At 41.4% G+C, this 27,537-nt stretch overlaps 1 protein-coding gene across 15 annotated transcripts in view; it reads right to left on the reverse strand.

The window, feature by feature from the left end:
* fbrsl1 (fibrosin-like 1) overlaps positions 1-27,537 on the reverse strand; it is a 531,917-nt gene that overhangs the window by 235,272 nt on the left and 269,108 nt on the right. For all 15 annotated transcript variants that reach the window (XM_074669463.1, XM_074669460.1, XM_074669461.1 and 12 more), the window contains one exon: positions 1,113-1,334. In XM_074669463.1, coding sequence (XP_074525564.1) covers positions 1,113-1,334 — 222 coding nt within the window. The remainder of the gene's footprint in view (positions 1-1,112; positions 1,335-27,537) is intronic.

A 27,537-nucleotide genomic window follows, 5' to 3' on the forward strand; every position in this document is an offset into this window, starting at 1 on the left:
TCAAGCGGATTCTTAGTGAAAAGCAAGTTTAAGCACTTCCGCATAGGCTTCATTTTTTCTAAACCGGATGCTGCCCCTTTGTCCTATTATGACGTGATGATGTACATACAAGAGGCAATTGTGCTTGAGTCTGGTTCATATTGGAGCTGTGTGACCGCGGGCCAGTGAGGAAATGATGCTGCAGGGGGGGCCAGTCGTGCTTGAGGATGGCACGGTACAGATGGCCAGTGTGACATGCCCTAAAACAGCTAGAAGGAAAAGTTTCTGCTGAAGAAACTATCACAGTAAACAGAAATATCAGATAAAAGAACAAAAAATCTGATCCTGGGAGACATTGAACACCATTTACCCTATTATTCTTATCTTACAGAACTACACCGACCAACACAAGGTTGGCAGAAACTACAGAGAAGTTACTGTAGAAGCACTGACTGAGTTTGTGGCACAAACCACAACATAAGAAATAATACCAGATAGAAGTGACAAAACCTCAAATAAAACCTCTCTAAAATGACATGTTTCATGATGGCAGTGACCTCATCTTCCCAAGAAGAAGTTTGAGCCAAAACATTAAAAATGACGAGTTAAAAGAAGTAAATGTGGTAAAGAAAAAGACTGACATGCTCTTTTTTCCTCAATGACATAAAATCAATCACTAGACAACTCTAAATGGGCTAAAACTCCATATGACAGCCTCCAGTACCCTCTGCTCTCAAAAGAAGAGAAGATTTGAAGTAAATGGTTTCCTTCAGAGCTGAACTCTGAGATGTGGTTTGATGGTGCCCTGATAGAGGAGACTAAAGTTATGTCAACCTCAGCAGTGGCTCAAAGTCACTGCTGACAAAGCAGCAAGTAAAGTCACATCTGACATGGCGTGTCAGGCTTCTCTTTCTAAAAAGGAAACTTCTTCTGTTGTACGGAGGATGTGGACCAGCTGTCAGACGGATGGAAAGTAAAGAGAGACTTTTCTGCTTCTCAGTCAAAGAGAAGTTTTGGGAAGGACAAAGTTGACTCGTCTGCACTTGAGTCAAAATCCAGCAAAGCAGACTTCACTTTCGTCTGCTCCCCCATGAAATTAACAAATGAATAAATGAATAAAAATCTGCACTGACCATTTTGTTCTTCTTGGAGTACGTCTTCTTCAGCAGCCTCTCATTCATTCTCTCCTGCTCCCGCTGGGCGTGATGGAGGAAGCCGTTCTCCAGAGGATCTATCACTGGCTGCACATTCTCCTCTTCCTCACCCACCTCCTCGTCTTCCTTCTGCCGCTTCGCCATCTTCTTCTCCTTCCACCGCTCCTTCTTCTCTTGCGTCTTCACGACTCCGGACTTCTTCTGCAGGGGAGAAGAAGAAATCACAGAATGAAGACAACAAATACAGAACATGTCCACGCAGGAGGGAAACACCCAGACAATGAGTCAGGAAGAGGGTTTGAAATCAGACGTAAATAAAGGCTCATTTCTAAATTAAGCCTGTCTTTGTGTGGCAGTTAAATAGCATCAGGCGCTAAATGGTTAAAGCGGGCCTATGCAGGGTTAAGGTGGGTTAAATCACTTGTTGCACTAAGCTTCTGCTTTTCTCTTTTAAAGCGGATGCATTTAACTTTCTGCGCTCACATCCAGTGACACAGATTCCACTCAGCGCCTCACTGACAACACAGATTAGCTGCCTTTAGTGTCTGAAGGATTTCCTTAAAATCCTTGAAACAATCGTACACCAGGTGATGACAAGTCTGAGAAAAAAAGAAAGAAAGAAAGACACTTCGTGCTGCTTTCAAACGGGAACAAAGCAGACAGATATCACCACGGATAGACGGAGCGGCAGGAGATGAGTGTGTGAAAGAATGGAGGGAGGGTGTGCCGCAGCTGGCAAACAGTCAAGCGTGCGGCCCCTTTCACTGCTGGCTTACACAAAGCGAGCAAACACTCGAGCAGAGAGCAGCGGCGCTCCCCCCCACTCCCTCTCTAAAGTCATCTTTAATCCTGTCAACAGCAGAACAATGCCTTACTGGAGCCCATAATCACTTTATGGCTCAGATATAATGAGCTTATGATATGAAGTGCTGCTTTAAAACACACAGGAGAAAATACAGTCGCTCTACACTTATACTATGACCAAGCAATTTCCCCCTTTAAATAATCTTTCCCTTCATGCTTCAGTTACGGCCTGTGAGGAGCCGCTGTTTGTTTATTGGACTTTAAGCACCATTTGTAACTCAATCCTCCTCATCACCCCAGCTCACCTCCTGACCTGAGCTTCACACACACACAGGATCAGCATCATGACGTTGGCTCTAACAATCGTGACTGTGCCGTCTTTATTTCACCCTCTTTGATGAAGTTTTATGTCTTCTCTCTGCTTCAAATGACTCGCACATTTCAGGCACGACACGAGCACACTCAAAGGCTCATATCTCACTGCCCTTGACGCACCATGTGGCTTTTTCATGCGTGCTCACCACACTAGAGATACATTTCAAGCCTGTGAACCAGTGGTACAAATGATCCAAAAAGGCTGTGATAGTTTAAGAAAAGATCCGTCCAATAAAGTGTCATTTAGAGCGACTCAAGGCTAACGTGTCAGTGAATAAGGAGCAGTTTGAAAAGCTGTTATGGGTAAAAAGCACTCCATCAATGCAGTCCATATGCCATTTAAAGCAGTATTTAGACTGAATATTGGACTAGTAAAACCCTCACGGCCATTATTCACAGAGTGTTATTATGTGCCGTGGATCTTGAATACTTAGGGTTTGCGTCACAGGATGAGCACTGGATCTTAATGGTGCTTTGATTGCTTATCAGTTCCAAAAAAACTAACCCACAAAAAACAATGTTGTGTTTTTCACACACTCTTGGCAAAGAGGCTGCAGCCTGGCTGAATATCAGACAGACTAATCCAGCGATGAGTTCTCACTGACTGCATCATTCAGGAAACATGTGACTCCCTCTTAAGTTATTCAACTAGTAGCCATAATCTTAAATTGTACAACTGCATTACAGCTCAGGTGTCTTGAGCTCAAACATGAAATATTAGCAATTACAATCCATTATTTATGTTTCCACAAAATAAGAAGTTTTGAAATTTTTTTTCAGTATTTTTTGGAACATTCAAGCAATTAAAGTTCAATAAATAGCTTCAAATGGAACTCATATAAGTGTTGAGCTGCCAGAGGTTGAGAAAAAAGGTAAGGTTACCAAAACTGAAAAATGATGAACATTTTATAATTATAATTAAATATTAAAAAAAAAAAAAAAACTCAAATAACTCAGAGCTGTTCAGCTGAAGTGAAGATAGATCAAGCCTTGAAGGTATCCTAAGTTTTCTATATCCCTTCTTGCCACCACTGTCTGTATAAAAGTGGTGTTATGTTATAAAACTAAGCAGGAAAATACAGTTAAAAATGAAAGGGAGACAGAGTATAGAGAAATAAACCTTTCCTAAAGAGAAATGAAGTCAAAGAAAGTCAAGGTGAGCTCTGTGAGGGTTTTTTTTCAGCATCCAAAGACTTATAAACTGGGACTGGAAACTCTGACAGGAAGAGGTCAGAGCCAAAACAGAACCAGAGGAAAAGTTTTTGAGCTTTAAGCTTCACGGCTTCAAATAGGTTGTAGTATCAAAGTCTCAGTGTTAGTTACTGTAGAGAGATGACTCTGACAGGTCAGACATTGCGACATATTAATAAAATGATCATGACCTATCATGCAGTGTGTTCTATTTTTGCTTAATTGTTCCTTCACTTTCCAAAGTTCCTTTCGCAATGAAACACAGAAATTAAACTGAAGATGAGGTTCAGCAGAATGAATGTAATAAAGCATCTGTTTTCGAGTTGTTGAGAAACAAATTCAAATCCAACTCACCCTATGAGCCTGAAAAGAGACAACCAGAAACAAGACAGAACTGAGCACCAAGTATCTAAAGTGGCTAAACACAGGATAACAGGATATGCAGGTGGTTATCAAATTGTTTCTTTTAAAACAACGTGTATGGTTTCAGAAAACAGAACATTATCAACTGTAATATGTGTTTGTTCAGAGTTTTTTCATCCTTAGAGATTTTATTTTGGGGAATCCAAAACTAACTCTAACTGAATTCTTCTTTTAGTAAACAGACTTTTTCTTAGTGTTTGGGTGTAAAGTCACATCAATTAGGCAAATATTCAATCAATAATTCACAGCCATAGGTGTGTTTCTGGTATGGGATGGGTACCTTTCATATTTGAAATGATACAGTACTGATGCCTGGTACCTGGCAATCGGTATTCGTACTCAACTGTACCAGTTTTGGTACTTTAGTGTGTATGTATGTGGTATCAAATATGAATTTGTTTAGTGTTGAATCTCAAAGTTTTTCAATTTAACATATTTATTCTTCAATATATAACCTTGCAATTCTGTGTTCATGTCCAGCATGGAAAATTGCCTACTCTTCCGCTCCCTCACAGATACAAAGATGCAATTTAGTACCTAAACATGGTACCTTTTGATTTTATGTGAGTCAGTACTCAGTACTACAGACAGAATTTGGTTAGTACCAATAAAAGTACCTAATTCGATACTGATTCCTAGTTTCTTGGTTCCCAAAGCTGCAGATTTGTTGTTATTTTTTTTGACCTGTAAAGTTTATCCTCGTCCATGACTCCATCAGAAATTTATTATTAATGTAGTTTAGGAGAGGTCTATGTCTGAAGCATAGGGGACTACTGAGCCAGTTTACAGCATTCAGGTCAACAGACACACTTATCCACATTCAAGCTCAGGCAGCCTGTGTTTGTGTGCGTGTGTGTGTGCATGCGTGCGTGCGTGCGTGCGTGTGTGTGTGTGTGTGAGTCTAATGATTGAATTGAATTGCTTCTGCTTAGTGTCTTTATTTCTTCAAGTATTAGTCAGTGACTTGCTGCTGCTCAGTTAAGCCTGTCAGTAATTCACTCTGTGTCTGAACCACAGAGAACGACATACCGCTGCTCAAAGCTGCGATCAGTTCAAGGCTGAGGGCTGCTAGTTCACGTTCCAACATCTGTTCACAGCCTGCAGCACTGGGCTGAACTGCAGTCAGCTCTGCACTCCATGTGAATAATCAAATTATTGGCTCTGAGGGTGGGAGGTTAGCAGATGGCTAGCACATTAGCCCCATAACTGCTAATGAATGACACCTTGTGTGACAAAAGAAATGGCCATGGGAAGGAAGGAGGTGCCATGACATAGACATATCGATGGGTTTGAGTAGACAATTGAAAAGTTTTCCTTTCTTTCTCATAATAAAATGAATAAGGCTCTCACTAGTGTTTTGTTTTCAAGTGCTCTTGTTTTAAAGCTTAAAAAAATGAAACATTAAAAGCCAGAGTTTTCCTCCATGACACCCTTTTTTTCAGAACAAAAGAATTCTAAGCTGACCTCACTCCTGGCCTGACACCACTTCAACAGGAGGATTTATGTCATCAACAGCGACGTCACACATCAGGTCAAGCAGCTCCTCTCACCTTACAAGACAACACATTAATTAATAACACAGACACCAGCTGGTATTAGCCAACCACTTGACTTGTCATGCAATTCATTACCTGGAGAGGCATCTCTAAAGAGCTGTTAGAGAACAAAGACGCTGCAGTCTGACAGCAAAGGATGCTGGGAGTGAGACGGGGGGTTGTCGATAAGGCAGAGCTGAAGCTACAGTTTAAATGTCCATTAATTACCAGCAGAGCAGGGGACAGGATTGTTTTTTTAAAAGTCGTGTTTATCTTGAGCAGTCTGGAGGAGGAGCTGGTTATCTGACAGTTTCTACCTTCTTCTTTGATAACACACTCAAAGAGAATTCTCATGTATAGAGAATGTGTGCACGCTAATGCCTTTTCATACAGCAATCAAAAGAGATTAGCCTTATCTGGAGTCAAGATAACATTTGTAGTGAGACACAGTCTGGATTTGTTTTCCTGTATCCTGTGAAATAAAATCAGCCAATTATCGGCTAATGCTCACTGGACTCCTTTTTATCCTGGCGGCCCATTTGTTTCTAATTATGCTGTGGAAATCAGCAGCAGGTGCTTTAGTTTTAGGTATGAAGACAGCACATAGCCTCCTGTTTGGATCAGAGTAAGCTGTGGTGCCAAAACTCTCATCACAAATTGGATTAGTCACTAATGAGCTACAGTGCACCACCCCTTGACTTTATGGTGAGCACTGTCACTTAAACTACAACATTTGAAATCTAAGCAAGTGTTAGACTTAATATGAGGCTAATGAAGCTGAGAAGTCCTGAAAATGTCTTATTTCAAGATATTCAAAGACAAATTTTATGACTGAATTATTTATAATGAGTCAAATATCTAAAAAATATTTTTTTCTTACCCCATTGGCTGATTTTTGGCTCTTTACGAGTAATACAGGTGTAATTATCATCTTCTAATAAAATAAGTATAAATAATTCTCTGCTTAATCTGTAGGATATTTCCTGCTATAGTACGAATTTATTTAATGTGTATGTGTGCTACAATTAAAAGGCTTTGAAATAAGCTAACTAAGACAAGTGGCTTTCTTGATTACTTTTAATTCCTCTCTATAAAGTGTAATGATATCAAAGTGTTTGTTTCCTCTCATGCTCTTTTCAGGCAGCAATGGATAAAGTGCAGCACCTGTTACTCTGTTACTGTTTTGTTACTGTAGAATTTCCCAAATCTGTTCGTAAAATGCTTTAAACACTCAGTAATAAAAAGGAAATCGCACAAAATCATCACAAGATCTTCACGATCTTGCTGAAATTATGAAGTCATTGCATAAGGATCTCCTAACTGGTTTATGACAAGTTGGTGGGGCCTTAAACACCAAGGTCTGCCCATAGCTCTGCCTCCGACAGGTCCTCAGAAGGCTGGCCAATCAGAGGGAAGGGGTTGTGGGAAGGGGAGCCTTAAAGAGACAGCGGCTAAAACAAAGCATTTCAGACAAAGGGTGGAATAAAGGGTTTTCTAAAACACCAATGTTAGCATTTTTATTATTTGTTTAATTTTCTTCAGCTGTAAATCATGTAAAGCTACAACAAAGGTGCCATAGAGACAGTCTAAAGCCTAAAAGAAATCTTATTTTGTGAAATAACTTGATACCTTTCCTGCAGTTTAAGCTGGACTTCACTGCTGTTTTCTGTGACCTCATGTTCAAACCTGGATTCTGGCAGCCATGAATAGTGATGTTTCAGCGTGAGCACCCTGGAGGGAGTTTGTTTTTGTACCTGCTCTCATTGCCGTCTCGTGTCTGCTGTGTTCTATCAGTAATAAACAGGTTTCAGTTGTCTTTCTGTGTCATTTCCATTTATTCACAGCCCTCCAGTCTGACAAGAGATCTATAATAGCTGCAGGAAAAGAAGGGTAATCCATCACTGTGTGCCTGCCAGCAGCAGCTTAGTTGTGATGGAATTTCCATATGCCCCTGAAGTGGGTTTTTCTTTTTATGAGACGGTTACTAAATTATTACAACACATAATGGAGCTGCCTTATCACGCTCTGTGTTATTAAAAACTCATTTACAAATGAAAAGAGCAAAATACCAATGCAAATAATTACAAAATGAATGCCCAGCTGCTGTGATGAACTGCATATTCAGGCGACATTTCGTCAGGGATTAGACCTTTCTAAATGGTAATAGTGATGTTATCTCTGTGCCCTAAATGCCACTGAAATCTGCCTTGTCACAAAACATAACTTTCAACCTTTCTTTTTTAAATCTGAGGTGGCTTCCTTCATGTTTCGCTCCAAATTGAGAGAGCTGCCACAACTCATTTCCCCGGCTGAGCCTGCAGAGAAGAAATGTGACCAAAAAGTGGAGAAATGGCTTAAAATGCGATGAGCTGCTGGGGAGAGATGACAGAGAGGAGGGAAAGAGGAGAGGATAAGGAGGATGGACGGAGAAACAGAGATAGTGTAAGTGAGAGGAGAGAAGAGGAGAGGAGAGGAGGGGGGAGATGGCTCGACTGGTTTGACCCGACTGTGTTACCCTGGCAACAGCATGGGAGAGCTTTGTTGCTGTTGGGGACTAGAGCATGTGTGTGTGTGTTAAGAGTGCATAAAATCCAACACAGGTTTCCTCGCCGGCAACAATAAAAAGCGTGGCTTTACGTGGTTATACCAGGGCCTTGAGCTGCAGCGCACTGAGCTCCCCAAGGAATCTTTATGCATTCTGCTCAGAGGAATGTCAGCAGCCCTGAAGCTGCTCGCAAAGGGTAAAGGGTCTTCATGAGGCATGCATAAAGCAGGAGGCAAAAAGGTCTCACAAATGCAACCTGGGGTGCAAGGAAATACACAGGCTGTGTGTAGAGAGAGCGCGGTGTCTAATGCACATCATCACGCTCCCTCCCCTACACTCTCCTCTTTCTGAGGCCAGTAATTATTTAGGAACAAAGAGCTCTGCAGGGCACACATCCCTCTGCATAAAACAGCGCTACAGAGAGATTACAGGGCCCTCTTATTAATGTACCACTGAAGCACGAGATTCTCAGAGCTGGAGCTGTATCAAAACTGTCAATTTAATACAGCACAACTTCATTTGGAGTCTTACTGCAGATGAAGTAATTGCTACAAGAGCAAAGCCCTGATATCTCTAAAGAGGAATCACTCAGCTATGTCTCACAAAACAGCCAGACTTTATGATCAATGCTTAATCCGACATTTAGCATTTTCGCAACACTGGTACTGCCTGTCAGACGCATCTTATTTAATAAATATGACACAATGTGGTAGAAACAAAACAAAACATCACAAGTGTTGGGTTTGGCATGAGCCCAGACTGAGTTAAATCTTAATATCAGGGTCAACGATGATTTGATGATAGTCAAAGTCTTATGCTGCATTGATGGTTTTAATTTTGGTTTCGAATTCACAGCGCCATCTTTGGGACAGACTGCAGACTGAACATGAATAGGTACATACCGCTACACCATCTGCAGAAAGGTGTTAGAGCCACCTAACTAAAACACACATGAGTTTTATAGATTAAAAACCTAATTTAAGTCATAATTCTATAAGGTAAATATAACACTTCTGAGTAAAAAACACTTTTTTGATCATGTTTCGCAGAGAATGTAAGTGGAGTGGAGCGGGGGGAATTACCACTCCCTTGCTCCCAAAAGTGCCCGCCTCTGTTGACCCCTGCTTAAAGCCATCCCGCCTATTGCCGCTTGTTCCTGGGCCAGTATTTCACACATGTGATGTAAGCGGTAACCAAGCAAAACTGGAACAGGACGGTGCGCCACTCCACCTTCCCATCTTTGAAAAAAATACCGCTCTCTACTCTTTTCCAAATTTGCCCACTCCGATCCACTCCGCTCACAGGCTCTGATGTTTAGTCTGTATGCTATTTTGAAGGGGGGTTTCCCAGCTCTCTGTTTGTCTTTGTGTACTTTGTGTTTAGTATGGAGTGGGAGAAAAAAATAAAATCGATATATTCTGGATTTTTTGTTTGACAAAATAAAAATTGGGATTCATTGTCAAAAAAATGTTTTGTTTTTTGTTTTCAAATTCAAAATCTTCAGTTCAGTCTTTGTTTATAAACTGGATGGAAGAAGGTTACCATTTTTCTCCAGCAGAGGGTGAAATGTTTCTCTCTGACTCATGTGATAAGCATTTGATTGGAATATATGACTCCTGGTGTAGTCTGTAGACATTATCATCATCGTTTCACTTTTTCATATGGTTTGGTGTTAAAAAAGTAAACTACAAATCAAAAAAAATCATAAACATTGAAGAATCACAATTTAAATCAAATCAGCCCCCCAAAATTGAAATACATCAGATTGCGAGAATACCATATCATCCCAGCCCTAGTGTATATATTGTGCATGTGTCTGTGTGTAATCACATTACGGTGAAACTTTGCCGAGCACTAAAGAGCATGAGAAGAAATGTGAACTGGATGATGTACTGATGAATGAAACACTTCTGCTGGGACCTTGCCTTCCTAGGGGTAAGGGGTAACACTGAGAACCACGTTGTCATAAGATGACCCATGCTCCTTCACCTTTTTAGTTTAGCCTTGGCTTGTAATCACAACTTTTAAATTCTCAAAACTTAAAGCATTAATTTGCAGGAAGTCATGAGATCAAAATCCTGCTTTATTTTTCCTTAATGTGTTAAAAGCCCTCAGTCATCGAGTCAAGTTGCTGTAGGCTTCAGTGCTCTTGCGTGAGGGGCTTCTTGGCATACTAAGATTTTGGACAATATCCACATAAGCACAGAAAAGGCAAATTTTACATTTCCAGTAGACTTCAGTAAATGTGGCAATAAGCCAAGACATTTATTTTTGTTGGCAGCAGCAACACAAAGCCACTCACCTGAAACACATGAACTAATGCAATATTTTAAAAGAAGGATCCTTGTCTTATTTTGAGTATAACACACACTTTTGAGCACTTACAGGAGCCCATGCTATCACACCGGTAAGGTTCACATCCTGTCTTTGCTTGCACACAGCTCCTCTGATAGAGGGATGTGGCAGTGTGCCCACAAACATGGCAAAGAGCCAACAAAGTCAGTTCACACAGGAGCACTGCAAGCTAGCAAAGACACGCAGCATATGGATGATTCAGTGTATTTTCTAACAGCCACAGCTTTATGATTCATGCTGACAGGATAAGAACACACAAGATGCATGAACAAAGCATGAAATGTGAATTTATTCATTTGGAAAAGTTAGTGTTTCCATTATTTTAGCTGCATTTATGTGTCAAAAGTCAAGCTGTTAGACAGAACCTATTTGACAAAAAGCAACTAAGATCTGAAATACATGGTTCTTTTTCAAATGTGTGTGATTTTTTTCCTTTTCGACACACCATAGTTAGGCTGTGGCAGTGTCTTCCTACTTCCTGTTGCTGCCACTGCAATTTTGAAAGGATGATTTCCCTCTCAGATTGCTCACTTGACATGTACAAAGTCAAATGCTCTTTGTGTTTAGGATTGATTTGCCGTAAATACAGGAGAGTACTTCAAATCTGAGCTCCCACCTTCACGCTCAGTGTAATCTGAAGAAAAAGACTGGTTTAGATCTGAAAGTTGTTCAAAGATAAATATTTTAGTACTTTAGAGTCTTTCATCTGTAAAAATGAAACACAAGCTGCAGAGCAGTTATTTGTCGCTCCTGTAAAGCAATCGTGAGGTGTGGTCATGTAGATTTATCACCCAGTTGTTGGACTGATTCTGTACACATTGCAGCAGCTCTCGGCATGTCGGATAAATCACTCTAACTTGTCATGATTTAGGCTGCATTGATTTAATCATGTAACACTCACAAGCCTTTAAAGTCCGGCACATGTGAAGCTTTGCAGATAGAGAGCCAAGCACACACCTTCCATCTAAAGCCGCTGTCGGCTACATCAAACACACCTTTGATTAACTCTGCGCATACACTCATTTACCCGACCTCCCTGTTTCTCTCTGAGCATGTAATCAGGGGGTTATTGCCTCGAGGAGGAGGGGGAATAAAAGAGTATTGTGTAGCCAAGAGGCTTATCAGGCTGAGAACAAGTGAAAGCACACATTTCTGCAGTGATCAATGATGCATAATTTGCAAGCACGGGGATTAAATGAACCGCATCCCTTTCACCTTTTGTTAATCAGCGCGCTGTATTTTTCCTGTTCATTTGACTCCACAGTTCAGGACTTAATCCTTTTAAGTGCAAGCGAGTTTCTGCGAGGTGTTGCAGTGTGTTATGACAGAGCTGGGGAATGAGCAGGAGATGGTGCAGGTGTTAATCTCCGGCAGGTCAGTCTTCTGTTACGCTCACCCAGCTATCAGGAGTAAAACCTGTGCGCAAACTCCTCTTTCACTTTGACACCTGACTGTCTGCTTCACACACTGCTGTGAACGTTGTTTTGGAGCTTCCTGTCTCTGTTTTGAAGCAGTGCATTTTACACAGTGGGGATAAATGTCAAGGAGAGTTTTAGGTTGATGCATCAACTTGATAACAGTGAAACCTGTCCGAAGCCTTGATATAAAATAATGTGTAGACTTTGGTTTACTGAGATATAAAAACTCTTCAGTAATGAACTGATCACCGCTGCTTCACCTGTGAACTAACACAGCTCAAGCTTTTAAATCCTTGCTTAGATGAAGCTCATTTCATCTGATGCCCAAAGCCTTGAAACAGAGTGGAAATGTCCTGCAGTGATCCACTACGGTCAAGAGAAAATTATACTTTGTTCGAGGCATGAGTCAGCCTGAGTATTACATTTATTTCCCCAGAGTTTTACACTCCTCTGTCTATTCTTCCTCCTCCTCCACCTCCTCTCCTGCTCGTCAGTTTCACAGACAAAAGGAATAAAAGAAATACCTGATTTAACTGTCAGGCCTAATGTCAGCAGCACTCAGGCCATTTTGATGCTTAAAAAAATGATGGAAATCTAGGTTTCCTCACTTGATGTATTAACCCTGATTATAGCAAGATTATGTCATAGTGTGAGGACTTGTGTGAGAAAAAAAAATCAAGCAGAAGTAAACCTATTTACAGCCAGGTATAAAAACTGTCTCCCGCTGTTTGAACAATAAGATCACAAGTTCGCCCAATCAAAGGCACAGCTCAGCTCGAGGGACTGACAGGCACCCTATAGCTGTTAGTGTGGAAACCCAGAGCCCGCCCCACTTCCAGTATGGCAACGCCAGTCAATTTGCTCCAAAACTCTGTTTCAGAAACAGACGGGTGACATCAGGAAAACTACGTCCAATTATTGTAGATTCTATGACTGACAAAAGACGGGAAAGAAGGATTGTTTCTCAGACTTCACCATGCAGGGTGTTTTTCCTGGTGAATTTTGTGAAGTGGCATCCAAATCTGCAAGATTTGTGATATTGTCAGTGTAATTTGTAACATCCTGCTGGTTATATGTGTAAAAAAATGAGCCATGAGCATATAATTTTCAACTTTTTGTGTATGAACACTGTGCATGAGCTGATGACAAATTTACGCATAATGAGGAGTAGCAAACGCTCCAAGTTGTGTGGCTGTGTATGTTCCCTCAAAGATGCTATGAGGAGGATCTGTTTTGATTGCACTCACTTGCCACCTTCTGGCCTGGAGTCTCTGTACACTGTCATAAATTACTTTTAGTGAGGCATGTTTGTTTTGGAATTAACTGGAGATTGGATCAAAACAAATTTTTTTTGTTCAAGACAACTTTTTACTGGATACAACGCGCTAAGGTAAGATATTTATACCCGTAAGTATAGTTATGTAGCTTTTAAACATGGCATCAAGCAAATGTAGCAGCCAGCTATATGATAGCTCGGTGCTCAGACGTATCTGTATCAGCTAATGTGACACCAACTAAACACTGTCAGTTTGTAAGTAGTTTAGTAACCGTTTATATTTAGCGCAGCTAGCAGCCAGGGGCTGTAAGGCATGTCTGTAGTGTGTAACATAAGTAAATCCTGGTTAGCTATGTCCTGCCAGTCATCTACCAATCAGAGCTAACATAACCTCACTCTTCATTTTATTGATAGACTCAAGTTTGAACAGAACACTGCAGAATAACTGCTGCATGTGGGTTGGAATGAACATTATCATGAACAGTTAGCCTTTAGCTCAGGCTGTATCACTCTCCCGTTAACTTTCTTCTGCTCCTCTGTCCTCTTTCTATCAGACAGTCAGGCTCCTGTGTCCACCATCACAACAAAATTATTCATAAAAGTTGTTTTTAGTAGAGAAAAACAAAGATTTCTAAAGTCTACAAAAAGACTTTGTCAGCCGGCGTGACGCTGTCGTAGAAAACTAGACATGCCGTAAATCGATCCGGTCCTGGTCAGCCAGATCTGGAAGCTAAGAAATAATTATCTAATTTTAAAGTGTGGGTTACAATCAGGGATATTCTAGAAGGGAGACTTTTTAAAGATCCCTTTCAAACTCCACACAGCCTCTTTAAAGAGGAGGTACTTTGCTTTTGTGGTCATTCATACTGTCTCTCTGTTACCCTTGTTGTACCTTTACATGATTTACAGCAGAATAAAATTCTCTAATTTTCTCATTCTGCTTTTTTAGAAAACCCTTATTTTAGCCTCTCACTGAAACAGTTCATACTAGTTGCTGTCTCTTTAAGGATCCCTACTCCATAAACCCCCTTCCCTCTGACAGGTCAGCCCTTTGGAGGCCTGTTGGGGGCAGGGCTATGAGCAGACCTTGGTGTCCAACATGTCTTTAACCAGTTAAGGGATCATTGAGCCATTTCTGCAAGTCTCATGAAGATCTTGTGCTATTTTCAGAACAGCCTGTTTTAAACAGTTTACCGACAGATTCAATGATTTCAACAACATATGAATATGAAGAGGTTTGAAAATCTGCACGTTGAGTTTGAGCATCAAACATTGTTACTGTACATCCGTGTTTAAACCATAAGAAAGCAGAGTACTCCCTCTTTAAACTGTGTTTTTGTCAAAGGTAAAAGTAAACAAGTGTGTGCACAGTGACATAAATCTTCACGTGTATAAACTGCTGTGTGTTTGTTTGTGAGATAATGAGTGTTAATGTCTAGACACGTGCGGTGGCTGAATCAGCACATTGACTGACACCATCTGGCCAGCGGCTGCCAGAGAAGAAAGAATGAAGGGAATGTAACAATAGCCGTGTGGTGAAGCACAACAATAAACAGTAGCTCTAAATCTGTTAACAGCTCTGAAAAACAGCTGGAAAACAAAGGAGGAGAGACATACACTGACTACAAGAGACAACACCAAAGACAGGATCAAAGAAATCTGGTGGAGTAGAATCAGGACTTAAAAAAAAAAAAATCACAGACTGTCGACTTTCAGCTGAAAAGATGAAACATTTGACTCAACTTATTTTTTCTTATTTCCTGCAAGCCTACTTGTCGTGCATCAATTTGTGTCTCCAGGGGTGGGAGCACTAGTCCATGAGTTAATAACACACTCCATATGTCGGAGTTGTCAGTGTGTCTGGGTGGCCACTTGTAGCGGTGAGTCAAAAACTATTTGTTGATCATTTGCAGCGAAGTGTTTTCCGAGGAAACATTTGTTGATTGCTTAAATTTGGAGGAAAATGTATTCTTGGCAGCCACTTCTGTGTTGTTGACATTACATCAGACAAGACTGGAGTGCTGTTTGCGTTGCTGTGCTGCGGCTGATTTGTCTGCTGAGCTGGCTGCCACCAATTGAGCCGTTTATTTCAGCTGTCACACTCGCTTCGGCTGATCACTTTACTGCAGCCACAGCTGATGCATGTCTTATTCAAGAGAAATTCCAGCATGCACCTGTGGCTCCTATAGTTAAGTTCTATATGTTAGACTATTGGCTCCAGTTCTAGGATGCTTGGGCCAAAAACTTCAAATTCAACAAACTTTTCTGAAAACCACCAACACGGTTGTGTAGAATATCAGTGCCAACAAATAGCAACCTCCTTCCAGGAGTATAAAAATTGGTCAATCTCAAAAATCGACAGAAAAAGGCCAAAGATACTTAACTTAGCTGACAAGTAGAAGCTTAGGCTGCCGATGAGCACATGTTTCTAAATTAATCTGCTGCCACCGCTGCCATCATTACCTTGGCTTGGTCACTTTAAGGTTTTCAACTGAGGGATGTGGAAAACTGCTCAAACATTAAAAGTGAACCACTTTTTTTGTTAAAACATTTTTACACAATGGATGAAAATTGCAATTTTGAATAGTTCTTGATGTTGGAAGGCATTTCATAATCCCCATCATTGCTTTGAGACAGCCCAGGGAGTCCTGACCAAGGGGCAACATCCGGTTTGAACATGAAGCCTTTGCAGGAGTGTTGAATTTGTTGCCGATCTGCATGAGGCTGGCTGAACAAAGACTGGAAACCACATACTCACACAAATAAATAAATAAACAAATAAAAAATTACTTAAGATGAAACAGCATGAGGCACAGCTCACGAGACTGACAGATCTGGCACCCTAAGGAGACTAAAAGCCTGCCTCTTGAGTCGGCATTTCCAACGTGGCCCCCGTTGATGATTGGCTTCTTTGCTCTCTATCAGGAACAGACGTCAAAGATACTATGTCCATATATTCTACAGTCGATGGTCCTGACCCCTTCTTTGAAAACCACATGTTCTAAGAGGAATGAGGCTTTTAGAGGAGTCTAAAACGGTCTTGTGAACCTCCCTCCTCTCACATGAAGGTCCCTGTTCTCTGCTGCTCAGCCCACACACACTACAGCCCAAGCTACAGCTGGGTGTCACTCCTCAGGAATCTCCTTCCCTCACACTCTCCAGGGAGAGAGATTGTTGCCTGGGCAACAGTTATTCCCATTGGTGGAGCAGAATTTCGAATAAACTCCTCCAAATGTGTAACATTGTCCTCACACCGTCAACAAATCAGCTTAACATATTTCCATCCCAACTGTGGGTTTGTTTTCATGGATAAACCTGTTAAATCACACCGGGATGCTGCCTCCTCGGGAACAGTGGAAGACAGGCTTTTGAATACTAACACATATTTTCTGTCTGCATGGCTGAACACACAGTTTGACAGTCAGTCAGTCTTTCAGCTTTTTTACTACAAAGTCAAATCAAAACCGAAATTACAAAAACAGGTTTCCTTTCCACCTCAGACGAAAGCAGGAGATGTCAGAATTTTTAGGACGTCAGCTACATTTCGGAGCGCGCCCTGCTGTGAGCTGAACCGGTGTGAGGAGTCGACTTTGTTCACACAGCAGGAGGTCGACAGGGCAGAAAAACTCTGGCTGGAGACGACTGACAGGGGAGGAGAAGCCTCAGATCAGCCTGCAGCCTTGCGTCACTGGATCCAGAGAAACACCTTGATCCAAATCAACCAAACAACTTGTTATTCAAACTCTAGATTATTACTATTATCTAGATTATGTTTATTCCTGAATCTGTACGAGTGTGTGTAACTGGAGTAAGGTGTCTCCACCATGGCCTGCAGCTTTAATCCCTAAGAAAACCCAATAAAACATTAAGATACCTGAACTATAGACACCTGAAAAGATGTTTATTACAGATGACATAAAGAACATCATTAAAGCTGGGAGCAGATCACATTGAAGCACCAAAAATTCACCAGTTAGTTGATGTAAAGGCTAAAAACAGAGTTTAAGAGGGTAAATATCAGGCTAATACGTGTGAACTGGGCAGAAACTTGAATCCAGTCGAACACGCTCAGAGGTTTCTTGCAGCAGAACATCATTTGTGTTTCGAGGCCTCTGACTTCTTTACTCCACACAGTTTTACCAAGAGTGTGGAGACCGCATCCTAAACCCTCTATTCAGTGCCTGCAGGTGGATGGTGAGGAGGTGGTGATTCTGAGAGGAAATGTCTGTCATGTTGTGGGAATGACGCATGTTAGGTGTGAAATCAATGCAGCCCCAGTTTGCCTGCCTGAGCTTGCTCACAGTCTTTGCTCCGTTTGACTTCAACCTCTGGCTCCCAAGTTCAGTGTATCAATACATCAATGTTGCATCAAATCGTGTAACTCTCTCAAGTAAACAAAGAGTCTGATCCCCGCAGCAGCATCATTTCAGCATTTTGTGAAGCACTGGTTGCATGTAGGAAAACAACAAGACAATCCAACACTTTTTACTCTCTACTTTTTAAACTCCATACAAGTAACTCTGAAATCATTTAGGTTCATATCAAGTCTAACAGACCATTTTTACCAAAATCATATTCAGATTTCACTTTTAGCATTGGATCTACTTTCAGAAAATATTTCTAAACTGAAATTTGTGCACAAGCAGGACTGACAATCTCTACCAGGACCATAAACTGAGTTGATGTCTCAAAATGTTTAAGAGTTCTATCAAACTTGTCTCCACAATCTCTCTGATAAAAATTCATTACTGAGAAATGGTCTGGATGATTTACAAATATTTGCTTTAAATCAGACAAGAAGACTTTAAAAGATGAATCATATTGACACAACAAAGATCTGCCATTCCAACACTTTTTTCCTCACACCAAACTCTGCACCAACCCAATTTTGGAGGATGATTTTAGGATGAAACGTAAAGGTATTGTTGCGTCCAGACTCATGCACATTACAAGTTCATTGTGTCATCTTAAACTGCCAAGCAGGAACAACACCAACAAAGGCGGCCTACCGTGTTGTGCCTGTGCTGCTGAATCTGCTGACTGCCTTTACACTAAATATGCATCTGTTGCACCGCTTCTGTAGTCAGCGAAGACGCAGTCAACGCTAAGCCCACTTCTACTTAGCAGAGGGCTAGAGCGCCAACTACAGGCCTGGCATGCATCCAACAGTGTTTTCATACTTCAGCGTTCCTTGTAAACTGATTTTTTTCACAGTTTCTTTTACGTTTTTGGATGTAACGTTGTGTAAACAGGGCTTTAATATCTCTGTGTGTAATTTTACACTGCGTCATGGAAGAGCACACACAAATATTGAGTATTGTCGCTGTCTTCCTCCCAGTATGTCTTTTGTTACTTTGTGGCACCTCAAACAAGAAATTTCCTGTGATGTATGATGGGTCTGATTCTCAGTTTGCTAAAACTGTTGATCAGTACAAATTCTTTGATACACAACAACAGACACTATCAGTTGGCTGCACTACAGTTCACACACAACTTGTGTCCCTATTTCAGTCCACATGTCTGAAATACTGTAAAACTAGTCACTATGAAGTACTTTGTGTTCAAGGACTCACCTATCCGAGGGTGAAAATCATCTTAAACCCTTAAAAATGACTATGATCTAAACCCTAATGAGACATAAACCGTTTAATGTGTGAATGTGCTGCTCTGCTTGTTTGATGTCCTGACTTGGTGATAGGCACCACATACATTATATGGGCACAGAAACTAAGATGAATATCCAGCTTAATGAACAAACAGACAGATGAACCCTGTTCTGTTTCATTCTAGTGTCGCCTATTGAGAGTACAAGTAACAACATAACACATATCTGATTTCTAGCAGGTATGTTCTGCTGCGTCTTACTTCACACAGCAATAAAATGCTAACACCTTCCTGCACTGCAGTGTGGTGCCTTCTATCTCTGACCTTTAAGAATTAGAGAAGCCAAGAAATAAAGCTTTAAGAGGCTAAATCAATACAACATTTGTGTTAATTAATATTAAATCAGCCTACTTTAAGATTCATTTAATCCAAACAAAAAGCCAGTTCTTGTTAAAGACGACTGTAAGGTGATAAAAGACACAATGAATGAGGGAACAGCAAGGATTGAAGCACAAGTGAACATCATAAAGAAAAAGTATCACAAGATGCTTCTGATAACCACATGTTGCTTTGAAACTGGGAAAATAACCTGAAAACCCAGAGGAAATAAAAACATGACATCTGACTCCTGAGGAAACTAGTGCTGTAACACTGGTTTCATTCACCATGACTCTGAGCAAAGACAGCCCAGGACGGATTAGTCAAAGCTTTTTTTCAGTGAGAAAAACACAACCTGTCATCTGCATGAATGGTAAATGTTTAAATATTCAACTATTACCAGAAGAGAAATCACAGTGATTTTGTTTGACGGGTGGGAAAACACGCTGCTACAGTGAAGAGTGAAGCATTGTGTCAGAGGCAATGAAAACAAGCGCTCCTGTTGGTGCTTAGAGCCCCCCCAGAGGGCTCCCAAACCACTGAGTCAGGCCTGAGCTGATGCCGTCACACACACACACACACACACACACACACACACACACACACACACACACACACAAACACACACACACACACACACACACACACACACACACACACACACACACACACACACACACACACACACACACATAAAACACACACAAACACACACACACACACACACACACACAGGCATGCGTGGTATTTAAAGCACGTCATTCAGTGTGTGAGTTTCCGTCAGGGACTACCAGCTCCATGTTTACCGACACGTCACAGTTATTACACAGTGTCATGATACTTTCTTCTGTGTTTTGCTTACTCCCACACACACACTCTCTCTCTCTCTCTCTCTCTCTCACACACACACACACACACACACACACACACACACACCTATATGGATGATTTTTTTCTCTTCCTCTCAGTTTGATTTAAAAGTCTATTTCTTCTGTGAAACTCTCTTTCTGTCTGTGTGCTCTGTGCACTTGTTTCACTTCCACTTACATACTCTTCTCACACACACGCACACACACACACACACGCACACAAACACTGCAGCCACATTTGTCTTTCCCACACAACATAAAACTGCACACAAGTACTCACACACATGAAATAAACACTTCTCTTCCTCTCTTTCCCACATTGTTGTGTGTCGTCTCACACACAAACAGAAGTGTACTCATCCACACTTTCAGCAGACACCGGACTCTCACACCTGCCTCTCCCCTCCTCAGCTGTCAGCCTGACATTTCTCACACACCTTCTCCTGCTGCAGGTGGTCAACCTTGCCACCTCGGAGTGTGAGTGTGTGTGAGTGTGTCATATAATAGCTGAGAAGGTGAACTGACAGCATGCTGTTTTTCTTTTTTATCAAAGATCAGTTTAAAATCAATGTTGTACTGGTGTTTGAAAATAATCTAATCCCTATGTATTAGACTCATGTGGCACATTTCCCTGTCATTTTAAGGGAAGTTCGCACTAACAGATAAGTCCAAAAGTGAAAGCAACTCAAATTACAGTTAAATGTTTGCAAAAGTTATTTAACAATTCAGTAAGTATTTAACTCCTTTAAATTACTGCAATTATTGTGACCTATTTTAAAGTTGAGTCAACTAGAAACATGCATATCAACTCCAGGCAGTCCACGAAAGTTCCTTGAAGACGGGTGTTGTAATTCTTTTCAGCCTATACTGTCTCTCTGGTACCTTGGTAGTAGCTTAGCTTTACAAGATTTACACCTCAAAAAAAACTTTTCTTACCCCTTTCTGGAGAACAGTTCTGGGAAGACCTTTGGGCAGTCCTTGGTTTTTGAGACCCTTACCTCCTCTCTGTTGTGTAATGAACCAGTTAGGAGAACCTCATGTAATGACCTCATTATTTCTGTAAGTCTCGTGAAGATCTCGTTAAGATCTCAATCAAGATCTCTTTAGGGTTTTATTAAGATCTCATGAAGATTTATGTCTCCAAAGAACTCTCTAAAAACTTGTCAAGATCGTGTGAAGAAATAAAGATCTCATGAAGACCTTGTAAAGATCTTGCAAAGAACTTGTTGAGATCAAGGAAAGATCTCGTGACAATCTCCCCTAGATTCTGCAAAGATTTTAATCTCAGAAAGATCAATCAAGAATCTCAGTAACATCTCCTTAAGGTCTCATAAAGCTGTTGCAAATATCTTATGAAGATCTTGTGAAGATCTCCCCAAAGTCTCGTAAAGATTCACAAAGATCTCATTAAAATTTTGTAAAGATCCTGTAAAGATCTCAGAAGATTACATGAAGATCTTGTGCAATTTTTGAACAAACCATTTTGATTGGTTTTCAGACAAATTGATGAATTTCAATGACATAGAAATATGCGAGGTGTGAAAATCTGCATGTTAGGTCTGAAGCCTTATTACTTTATATCCACCTCTGAAAGGAAAGCATAGTCCCCACTCTTCAGTGAGGGTTGCAGCACACAGTGTCTAATTTGGAAGCAACTTTATGAAACATTTAGGAAGGATTACAATGTTATCACCTTTTTCTTTACCTGTTAGGCCCCATTAGGTAGGTCAGGACAGTTTGTCTATCGCACCAGCTCTCATTTTAAGGATAACGTCGGCAGGATAACCCTGTACCTTCTGATGTTTGAACAGTATTTTAGTCCTTCAGGGAATAAATATTTCACATGAGCGTTTAGTGATATACAAACGCATCCACAGCCTCAGGGGACACAGGGGAACTGGTCAAATTAGCAGTAAAGTTTGACAGGCTGGAGATTATCACAAGACCCTGAAAAAATTCAAGGGTTTGGTTGAATCTACATTTTTCTCTCAATCCCAACATCGTTTTTTTGAAGTGACTATCAAATAAATGCTACGGCGGCATGCGTCATAGATCTAGGGTCGACATATGTTTAAGTGGTTCAAAGACATTCATATAACTCTTGTAGTCCTTGCAAAGCCATAACTCTGAAGGTGCATTTCAGGGCACAACAAATCTCAATGCATCTCAATGCATCTCAATTACAGGGCTTGTGTTGGCACAATTCAACATCAGTCAATAATTTCATCTTCTATTAATCCTCAGCTCATATTTGATCAACTTCTAGTGAGTCTGAGTCTTGTAAGGTGTGACTTCAGTGTTAGGATGATGGTAGTGATTATTTTACCTAGCAACAGACCCAGTTTTCATTCTGTAATTTGGAGTACTCACTGAATTAATTTCCATTAGTAACAGCTGAAAACAGATGTCATTACAGACATCAAAATCTTCTGATAATTCCATTGGATTTAACGGCTTGTTCAGACAGAATTAGTGTGATGAAAAACCTTGATTCTGGCAATGTGGAAAACACAGTATAATTTATTACTATGTTAAAGAGAAAAACTCTCACAAGCTCATAATGAGTGTTCAAGGGTTTTTTGCAGACAGATTTTTTTTTTAATTTGGCAGAAGAGCAGCAGGAGAAATAAAAGCAAAACAACTATGTACTGATGCAATACGAGATGTAACGTCACTGTGTTTGCGTTGCATGCTGTGTCCCATTGTCCTTGAAATGTGTATTGGTGTTTTCTGCTATCACTGAACCAATGTCACTTCAGATGAATCCCTGCACCTTCAATAAAAGTCACAATTCAATCAGCTCTAAAAAGCCGCTTTTAAACTGAGAGCTAGCTGTGCTTTAAGACCCAGCAGAGAATAACAGAGGACACAGCAGCAACACAGAACATTAGAGGGCTAACATATTTATCCTGCTTCCAGCAACCACAAACACACACAGACACACACACAGACACACACACAGAGAGGCAGGAACACGTGCATACACCAGCCGCCCTCTTATCCCTCATCTGCCCAGTGCAGATCCTTGACCAGGGTGCTTGTTTGAAAAACCAGAGGTCAAACCGTAAAGCAATTACGCTGGCAACTCATCAACCAAGGGCTGACAGCAATACAATTACCTCCAGGCTGCAGCAGACAAGTGAGCAGAGGGAGAGGGCTGTGTTTAACTCTGGATGTAACAGTGCTTGCTGTATAATTGCACCCTGCCGAGTGCACTTTAATCCTGTGTTTAACAGGTACAGAGCAGTGCTGCAGGGAAGAGGAAGGGAGAGATACAGAGTGAAAGAAGAGAGAAAAGAGTGTGTGGGGGGTGTCTATTAGGGGTTACCTAAGGCCTTGGCATCAGCAACTTCGCCAGCAGGAAGATGGAGAGCGATATGAAAACGGTGTCAGGAGAAAAGAGAACACGGAGCGATCTCCCTGCAGTCAAGGCTGGCAGTACAGCTGCTGACAGCTCACTCCTGAGGGATGTAAATAATTACTGCAGATGATAGGACGAGAGCACCAGGGAGAGACACGACAGGGCAGAATGTGAGCATGGTTCATGGAGACTTACACCTTTTACATGTTAGGAGCATTTACTGCAGGCTGCATGTGAATTATTAATCATATGATATGACTATGAAACATCTTCCTCCAACATGAAAGCTCTTCGTTCACTGAGGAGTCGGCTGCAGATTTGATGAGGTGGCATGCAAATATACTGGGGGGATCCAGCTATGGTCAATTTTCTGAGCTGTGTTATGTCTTTTCTGCAGGAGGAGGCTTTGCAGGTATAAGAAACAAGGCCTTCATACTTTCACATGTAATAAACAGAAGACTCTTGTTGCAGATCCATAATTGTTCTTTGAAGTCATAAAAATAACAATAAAGAGTTACACTGCAGGATGTTTGGGCTGCAGATGGTCTGGCTGTAATGGGATTTTCAACAAGAGCTCTGCATTATTGATTTTTTTTTTCCCACTCTATTTTCACTTGTAGTTTTCACCTGTGGTTCTCAGAATAAGTGCTGCAAGAGTGAAGGCCAGGCTGGGCAAGAGCTTTAAAAAACTTTGAACGATGAGTTAAAATTTCCTTGATACAGTGAACAGCAGTGGCTCAGCTGAAAAAATGGAATCAAGGCTCAATTATAAGGTTGGCAGATCAATCCATGATGAACAGTTCATGGGCAAGACACTGAAAACAAAATTACATACTTGTGTGTATCAGTTTCTGCCATCAGTGTGTGAGTTTAGGGTGAAATGGTGACTAAGACAGTCTATTCAACATTCAATCAATCAATCTTTATTTATAAAGCGCCAAATCATAACAAACGTTCTGAGTTTCTCTGGTTGGGTCTAATTTCCCAAAGAGAACACTAATCCATTTACAGCAGGAAGACCAAAAGTCCCTTTAAATGCAATGACAGTGGGCAAAGTTTAGCAGTGAGAAGCAAGATCTGTTCTTTTTTTTTCTTTTTGAAGAAAGGGATTTTCTGAATTTATTTAGTAGTACTGGAAGACACTGGAGCTGAACTGTCGGACGTCAGAGCTGAAGAAAGCTAAACAGGAGAGTGATAGAGCACGGGCTAAAACACGAGCTAAACTGTTTGTGGTAATGTTCGTTTCAACCCACATGCAGCAGTTATTCTGCAGTGGTCTTGTCAAACTTGAGAGTCTATCAATAAGATAAAAAGTGAGGTTACGTTAGCTCTGCTTAAGGTTAGAGTTGGTAGATGAGCACTGGTAGGACATAACCAGGATTCACTAATGTTACATGTTACAGACACGTCCCAGAGCATCAAGCTGTGGGTAGTGTTAAATATAGCCTGGTGCTAAACCACAGTAAAAACTGTGTCTATAAAGTTTGCTTGTTGTCATGTTTCAAACAATAGTGCTGCTTAATTACAAAGAAAATGCATTATCTCATTGCTTTGAATCCAGTAAAAAGTTGTCTTGAAAAAAGATCTGCTCTCCATTCATTTGCTTCAAAACAAACACATGCCTTGGTCACGTCTTTACGACAGTGGGTGATGGTGCTCATGGGTAACAGAGTCTTTAAAGTCTTTAAAGTCTCTAAAGCTCAGTCCATTTGGCCAGTGTGACCACAAGCGAGCCATGTTTGAGTATGATTCACTTCTCTGCTCTGGCACGCTTCAGAGAGGTGGGCTTCAGCACAGTTCACTTTATGCATGCGCACAAGCACGCAGACATGAGGTGTGATCCCTTACGTATGGTTGCTGTGACTGCTCCTCACCACAATCATTGTAAACAATAGCGGGAGTAATGGACTTGAGCTTATGTAGCGCTTTTCTAGTCATGGACCACTCAAAGCTGCTGTACACCACAGGTCACACTTACCCATCCACACCCATTCACACAGCTCTCACATTCACACACTGATGGATTCAATCTTTACTATGACAGCTATCCATCAGTACATCTAACACAGTCACGCCCTTTCATACCCATTCACACACCACTGACACAGCAGTGGGAGCAACTAGGGGTTAAGTGTCTTGCCCAAGGACACATCGCCATGCTGGGCTTGAACCTGCAACCTTCCGATTACCGACCAAGCGCATTCTCCAACTGCGCCACCGATGCCCCCCGTTAGGAGTGTTAGAGGGTAGAGGGTTGTAGCAGTGTTTTCTGTGTTATTGAGCAAACTCTGATGAGACCGCACTTCATGTAAACAGATGCCTCACAATAATTTAGGTGGGCCTTAAGTCTGGTTCATATTGGAGTAGTGAGACCAAGGGCCGTAATCTCCAGTGAGGGAGAGGCTAGTGTGACCGTTTCCTAATACACTACAGATAATGGCCAAAGGTGTCACTGCAGTTTGAACGTACAGCCCCCACAGACCCTTTAAATAGAGAGAAATCTCATGTGGCAGACAGCGTCTACATGTCGCACTTGTTTCTTTTTACAATTGGAGTTCACACAACCATAACTTCTGATAATATGTACAAATGTTCAGATCCTCTAAATGTGTGTGGAAACATGTGAGAGTTTGAATTTACACAGCTAAAGAGCCCAGAGTACAGTAAGTTATACTAAATTATCTCTGTATTTTTCCTTTATTGCAGAGAGCAGAGATTTTACATTAAACACAGATTAAATCTGTCTGATCATATATTTACTTCTCATTCCTCTCCTCCTAATAAATCCTCATGTGTTTTATCACAGCTTTGTAATGATTAATCCCCCTCGTTTGTTTTACTCCAATTTCATTCTATCTGCTGCTACCAAAGTTATTTAAATGATTTCTCTGCTCCAATGACCCATTTTCCCAACAGGGATCATTAAAGTTTTATCTTAATCTAAGAGAAAGACCCTTTGTAGAGTATAAACAGAGTGTTTTAAAGTTTCTTTAAAAGTTCCAATTACAGAAAACTCAGCACTGAGAAAAAAGACACAGTGGTTTGCTCTCTTTATGTGATTTTACTCCCTTGGGTTTTCTCTTCACTGGGAACACAGACTTGACACATCTCTCACTAATTGCTGGCATTTAAGGAACGAAGAAAAAGAATTGTCCTTAGGATGCAACATTTATCCACAAAAACACAAAGAGTTGAATTTAATGGAGCAATTTTCTGCTCTGTGGGATGCAGCAGAGCCATGCATACGTACAACCCAGCAGAGAGTGAGCTCTATAAGTGAGGCCATAACAGGAGACAAAGAAGAGGAGGATTAAAGTTAAAGAATTCATGAGCAGCAATAAAACTCACTGAGATGGTGGAGAAAGTTTGTGCTAACATTGGTTAAAGTGGTACCTTGAAGCCTCTGGGAGAGACCCAAAGCCTGCTTTTTAGCCTCGCTCCTCCACCATCTCCCTCCCTGAAGGAGGCAGCCTGTCAGTCATGCAGTGGGGCATGTAAGAGCACAGTGTCAGTGGCCCAGTCTGAAGAGTCCAGTGGGTCTGAATGATCTCTAATCAGCTCCTGTATTGTCAGAGCAGCCATGCAAGCCAGAGGTGTTAGGTGGGTTACCAATGTGCCCACTCAAGCACTGCAGTCGCTACAGTCGCTGTGCTCTCAGGTGTGGTGAGACGGAACTGAGGTGGGCAACATATCTCCAAGTCGAGACAGTGAAATAAAGACAGCAGAGAGAAAGGCCTGTGAACCTAATTCATCTGAGGTGAAATCCTGCAAGGATGTGAAAGTGCAGCCAAGTTTTGTGACAAACAGTGGTGAGGGACCAAAGCCTGGCTGCTCCAGCTTTCTGTTTGTTACCTCCCTCAGGATTCAGATGTGATGCTCCTTGCTTCCTCAGCACCTGTCAGGTGCGCTGCTGTGACTGTGAAAGTGTAAAAGGCACATGTACAATAACACATGCGTGCCTGGGTTAGGCCTGCTCCTCCAGCAGCGGTGGCTGCGCGCCTCTCGTCTATCTGCCTCCCCCATAATGAGGAGTGATCCATGCACCTCCCGTGGAGGAAGGACATGTTTATACAGCTCCTGCTCACAGACAGCGAGGGGAGAAAAACAGATTACGGAGGCACTGTGGTCAAAAGTCAACACGACGCTGCAGAAGTAAGAGGCACACATCAAACGCTGCAGCGAGAGTGTGAACAGACGGCTAGCGCTTAGTGAATCAGCCAAAAACAAACAAACCCGAGAGTTTACAAATAGAGGAATTTCCTCTGCGCTG

The sequence above is a fragment of the Halichoeres trimaculatus genome, unplaced genomic scaffold (assembly GCF_033239565.1).
Source record: "Halichoeres trimaculatus isolate MK-OKI-2021-1 unplaced genomic scaffold, fHalTri1.1 fHalTri1_scaffold_5, whole genome shotgun sequence".
Lineage (NCBI taxonomy): Eukaryota > Metazoa > Chordata > Actinopteri > Labriformes > Labridae > Halichoeres > Halichoeres trimaculatus.